Here is a 6,239-nt window from a genome sequence, read left to right as displayed (position 1 = left end):
TTTTTTTTTTTTTTTTTTTTTTTGGTGCTTTTTGTCCACAGTGATTTAACTGCTTCATAAATTTGCTGGCTTGTAGCATATGCTTTTTTTTCCAGTTACCTTTGCAATTATTACTGACTGATCTGGGTAGCAAACAGCTGCTCCTAAAGTAGCCAATCTGCCAGTCCTGAAACTGTAATCACTCCCAACTTCTGAAGAAAATCTCAAGGAGGATTCTTCAGATAGACATATACATCCTTTCCAAATTGTACTTTATCCATTATTCCATTTTTCATAAAGACATAAGTACTCTTGCAACAGACAATGTAATAACCAGTTGTAGAGTGGATGGATGCAAAGCCCATTGGTAAATAACCAGGCTGCTCTTCAGCATATTTATACTGAAGAGGTGGCACAGAATATATGGGGAGCTGCTGTGGTCTTGCTGCTTTTTTGATTCCTTTTCTTTGGCCATGTGTACACTTACAGATGCATATATCACACCCACAGGCATGGTGGTCAGCTTTCCTATTCTAAAGGGTGCCATCTCTTTGACCTTGTCAGACTACCTTTTCTCACCTGAGCTCCTAACTTTAAATGCTTATTGTAGTCAAGTGTGCAGTTGGCCTTCCCCTCCCCGTCATAACACTGATGCCACTGACAATGGCAGTTTTATCTCCAGAGTGCCCAATACATGCTGTACAGAGCCTTCAGCTTTCTTTTGGAGCTCAGAGCTTCTGTTATATTAGTTTACCACATTATAGATTAAATTGGATTGATGGGTTTTAAATATCTTAACTTTTAACAACATTTCACCACAGGCAAATACAGTTTTGTGCAGATTGCCAACTCACAAATGACTATTTTAGAACACAGTTTGCTTCAAATTGGTCACTATGTCCATGAAAAAAGTAAAAATAAATTGGAGTTATTTAACCTGGTATGAAAATACCTTATGTGGACATAAGCACCATCATGAGTGGCAACTTTAAGGAAAGACTTTTCCCTTTTTCTTCTTAACTGCAATTTTTAATGCTTTTTACCATTCTGCTTCATACTAGTTGGAAATGAAAAAGTAGAGCTTGAACAATTTTTTAAAATTACATATTTATCAAAGGAAAGTAAAAATGTAGTATTTTCTCAATTTATTTGGTTTACTATAATAATTGGTAGGCTTTCTTAATTATCATAAAAAGTCAGTTTTTCATGTTTGAAGTTTCTGTTCACATTCATAGAGTAAATTATATCATGTTCTGTATGTCCTTGTCAAATTTAATGTATCTATAAGTAATAAGTGCTATAGCGGACTAGATTAAAACTGAATCAGTATGACAGCAGTTAATATGTAGATTTTTCTTAAGTGCAATCTATAACAGATACACATTAAGTCACTAAAGCTATTCATGTCTTTTCCTCTAAAATTCATGCATTTAGAAATAAATTAAAGGCTAAGAATATAAAATGTTAACATCAATTCTACTGATTATCCATACACAGAATAATTTTGGACAGTTTCCTTTTTTGAAAAACAAAACCTATGAAAAGAACAGTATCCTCTTTCCACTACCCATTTCATTGAAGTATTGGGATGATTGTCAAATGTACACAAAACTTAGATTTATTTTCCCCCCTCTTCTGCTCCTTCCTTTATTTGGTGGCTTCTGAGTTTTTGAAAAGAAAGAAGTCTATTGGAATTTTCAAAAGGTATTCCTTAGGGTTGCTATGTAAGGGAATCAGAATAACAGCACACACTGGGCATTTGGGTCACACCTGTCTCACAGGCCCATCAGTCATGGAGTATTTAAAGAATCGTTCCTCCTGTGCAAGACTGATTGGCATCCACATTGGTAGTGTTACCTCTGCAGAGATTACTTGTACCTCAAGTCCAAAACTTTAACTTGACCTCAGTATTTCCAAGGTTCTCTTTGTTAAGTGGGTATGATATGCCTGCTCAGTTGAAGAAAAAATACATAGTATCATTTTGGTGATATCTTTTTGTGTTGAATTCTTACAGCTGTCCACGCAAGGAGATGCCAGTCAGGTGATTGGGCCTCTTACTGAAGGGCAGAAAAGAAACGTGGCAGTAGTGAATTCATTGTATAAGTTGCACCAATCAATAACAAAGGTAACTTTTTGTTTGAATTAGTTTCTTTTGATTTAATTTCATCTTATTGCCTCAAATTTAGACAATTCACAAATTACTAGTTTTTTGGAAAAGAATGTTATGAAGATGTCATGATTATAAAATAAGTTGAAGTTAATTGACTTTTTAAAATAGTCTTTGATCCTGTCCTTTATTATTTCTGCTTTTTGTTTTTTATATTTGGTTTAAAACACATGATCTGTAGACTCCCAAGTTAATCAAATTGATGACACAAATTATTAAAGGATTAGTAGATATGTTTTATACTTATTAAAAACTATAATTTAATCTTGTGTGGATAAAAAGTTATAGCAAAGCTAATGACAGAATCAGAGCTGTCAGGCCCTACAACATGTCAAAAAGTTCTATCATAGCTCAACAGGGCAAAGAAATGCTTTAGTAAAAACAATAAATTTTTATAGTATCATTAATGACTGCTTGCAAATAGACAATATACGTTTCTTTTTTTGTTATTTTTGTATTAAAGCATTTAAAAGGAATGTCTAAACATTATCTTGTTTGCCTCCATATGCAGTAATCCCTTGGTATCTGTGTGGGGCATTGGATCCAGGGCGCCTCCCTCTTTCCATGGATAACAATGCGTGGGTGGCCAATCCGTTATCTAATATGGCATAATATTTGTATATAACCTCTAACCAATGCACATCCTCCTGCATGTTATCTCTAGATTATAATACCTAATACAATATGAATAAAATGGGTCTTCACTGGAGGCCAACTCTTTTTTTTCCCCAGGAACTAAAAAAGACTTTATTGAGGGTAAGAGGATGCAAACAATATAAAAATCAAAAGTTTATGTGGCATTTAACTTACTTTCTCTGCTTGTCCAATGAGAGTTGGATGTTATTTGTACATTTTCAGGGTCCTGGTCTGCTCATGAAATCTTTATATAAGGGGAAACTGAGGAGCAAATTCCTTAACTGGCCCTCTGGGAGAACTCTTGTCAGGACAGGAGTAAATGTTCAACTCTGCCTACTTCTTTCCATTCTGCTTCATATGTACTGCAAAATAATCATTGCACACAATGGTGAAGCCTACGATAAGCGAAAAGAAGCTCTGGAAGCCCACTTCGCCATCTCGGCACTGGTCCAGATCCTTCATGATTTTGTCCACTGCCAAAGGGTCTTTGTGATTTTACAAAATCCCAGGGAATTCCTGTTCCATGAGTACTCGGAGTTGTCCTTCGTTAAGTAGCCTTTGTCCCCGGCAAATCTGTGAAACATAAACATCATGGTTTCCGTGGCATGTCCCATTTGGGATGCTATTCTGGTGAAGTCTGTAGAAACCTGGGCACGCTGATGGCAGGGATGGGGGCCCAACCCTTACTATGAGCAAGGTGAACTGTGTACTTCACTACTAGGAAAACAGCATTTTCACATTCATCTCTGACTTTCAAGAAGCTCATGTTTATCCTCTGTAGATCATTTTCAAAATATTTAATAAGTAGAAAAATAAATATTTAGAAGACTAGAAAGAAGATGAAGATTAACTAATGTTCTTATAATTTACCTCTAAGATGAGCTTTAACGTGATTGTAATTTAGAATAGTTATGTATAGGAGCCACCCTATGAATTTATTCTGATTGGACTGGGGGGACAAGGATTAAAGACAAAAGACACAAAGATAATTTGGAAGAGGAGGACCAGAGGACTTTAGCCTCTAGTGGACAAAAAGACAAGATCTGATAGTGTTCCTTACTTTTATTGACTCTCACAAAGAAGAAGCAAGCGGGCATATGATCCAAGGTTTAGAGAATATTCATCAGGTTTTCATAATGTACAGATTGCACCCTAATGTGTATTTTCTTTAATCAGACTTTAGCTGTAGTTGATTTTCTCCTTGAAACTGGCTGGTGCGGGCATGCTTGCACATTGCAGGGGGTGCTGGGGCTTACTATTCCCCCCTCCCCCACCATGTCTCAAGGATTGAGTTCAACCCAGGCCTTGGTCTTTATACCGATTTCCCACAGTTGTGTAAGTATTAAACATTTTTATAGTCAGGGGTTTCTAAAAACATGCATTTCACACACTAAAAATACATTTTAAAAGATTAATGATGTATATTCCATTTATTTTTGTCACTACTATAAAGCACCACAGGAAATGAAAGATTGTTCTATTTAGTCTAATTTAAATGTCTTTATTGATATTTTTATTGATTTCTAAAAATGCAAATATTGACATTTGTATTTTGAAAACTTGTTGAAGAGCCTAAAGAAAAGTTAATATTTTAAAAGAAATGAGTAAATATGGCTTTCTTTTGACCTTTTCAAGCTAAAAGCTTACAGTTAAAACCTATCTGAACTGAATAAAGGAAAGGTAGCCCTTAAAATTCTTAAGGTTCAATTACAGATGCTTCTTGTTTAATGACCAAGTTATGGTCCTGTGACTAGGCTGTTAATTGAATTGGTCACTAAATGAGGAATTGTATATAGTGTGTACATTACAATGTTGAGAACAAAGAAATGGTCAAAAGAAATTCCAACTCGATGACTTTGCTCTTATTTGCATAACTATTACATGCAGTATGGTAATATATAACAGAAGATAGAACTGTAGTGCTGTACTGTACTATACAGTACAACCAACAAAAATTGCAGTACTCAACAAACAAGGTGTAGTGCACAAAAACAGATATTGAGACTCTGTAAACAAGATGGGCAGAATTATGCACAAAAAAGATGGGTTGTAAGTCCAAACAGTTATTAAACAGGTAAGTCAGTAAACAGGTAAGTCATTAAATGAGGAATGTCTGCACTTGAAATACGTATTTGCATTGTACATGAAAATATTTTTTCAACTGTTTTTAAATCATGTATGAGATACCATATAAAGTAATGATAATATTTTAATGTACCTTATGAAACAGGCTTTGTCATGTTCTGATGAAAATTAGTATTTACAATAATAAATGACATAAGCAAAAAGATAACTTGATCAAAACCTTATTCTAGATGATTTCCAGTCAGAGCTCATTCCCACCAGCTGCTCAGCAAACTATTATTTCAACCTTAAAGGTAAAGTAATTTAATTTAATCTTTGTATACATCAAAGTAGTTTTAGAATGTTTGGCTGAGTAATTATATTTTTAAAATAATTTAGAATTTTCTGTATACCAAAAGTAGGATGTTGATAATAGCCTAAAGAAAGAGGATACATATGTTTGTTTTTTCTAGAATTTAAAAATAGATCCTCTTGGTATCTGTAGATGGTTTTTATTTGTGATAATTTTATACATGGAAGAGTTTTACAAGTATTTAACTGTATTTTAAGGCAGTGTAGCCCAGTGTTACCCAGTAAGCATAGGTTCTCCTCCAGAGTGCTTTTGTTCCCAGAGGCCATCTGAGAATATCGGGAGACTTAGGGGCTGTTATGACAGGGGCAGAGTGTTGTTGGCATCCAGTGAGTGTTGGGAAACCCGGATGCTGCTGAACACTAAGCACTGCGAAGGACAGCCACCTCACAACAAAGTTATCCAGCCCAGAGTATGAGTAATTCCCAGACCAAAGAACCCTACTTTAAGTGTAACTGTAGGGTATAAAATCAAGACGCAGTCCATTTTTATACTAACATAAATATACTCCTTTTCTAATATTCAGAATGTTTAATAAAAATAATGCTATGAGATTCAGGGCCATATCCAGTTAATAATATGTAACTCTTTTTTTTTAAAGCAAATTATGCATTTTTCTGGCAGCAGTAGATTTCCTTACTTAGCAGTTACTACTTGCCAGACACACATACAGGCACATACTGACTGACATATTACAGCAACTCGTTATGCCCATTTTATGCACCTAAGAAATAATAGCTTGCCCGGTGTGATATAGCTGGTAAAATCAGATCTCTCTGGCTCAGAAAAGTTGTGCCTACTGTACCTTGCCACCATCATTCAGTTACCATTCACTCCTTCATCTATTAAATGTTTATTTAGTGCTTACTCAGAACTAAGCCATGTAGCAGAGACTCTGGAGCCAAACTAGCTATATATGAGTCCCATCGCAGCTGTTTAAGCAACTGAAGCACCTCAGACATCTTAATATGCTGTCTTTTGCCTTATTGCATCTGCAAAATGATAGTGCAAAGCAAGATAATA

At 35.1% G+C, this 6,239-nt stretch overlaps 1 protein-coding gene and 2 pseudogenes across 1 annotated transcript in view; 1 reads left to right on the top strand and 2 right to left on the bottom strand.

The window, feature by feature from the left end:
- Positions 1–526, bottom strand: part of LOC104869044 — an 876-nt pseudogene extending 350 nt beyond the window's left edge.
- Cog5 (component of oligomeric golgi complex 5) overlaps positions 1–6,239 on the top strand; it is a 275,944-nt gene that overhangs the window by 229,979 nt on the left and 39,726 nt on the right. Inside the window, exons 15-16 of the mRNA XM_033756778.1 lie at positions 1,994–2,104; positions 5,098–5,160. Of these exons, the coding sequence (XP_033612669.1) occupies positions 1,994–2,104; positions 5,098–5,160 (174 nt within the window). The remainder of the gene's footprint in view (positions 1–1,993; positions 2,105–5,097; positions 5,161–6,239) is intronic.
- On the bottom strand, positions 3,116–3,548 carry LOC104869063 (annotated as a pseudogene).

The sequence above is a fragment of the Fukomys damarensis genome, unplaced genomic scaffold, assembly GCF_012274545.1.
Source record: "Fukomys damarensis isolate Sample0158 unplaced genomic scaffold, DMR_v1.0_HiC HiC_scaffold_4, whole genome shotgun sequence".
In the NCBI taxonomy this organism is placed as follows: domain Eukaryota; kingdom Metazoa; phylum Chordata; class Mammalia; order Rodentia; family Bathyergidae; genus Fukomys; species Fukomys damarensis.
The sequence above is the reverse complement of the archived record's forward strand: the minus strand, read 5'-3'. Positions and strand labels throughout refer to the sequence as shown.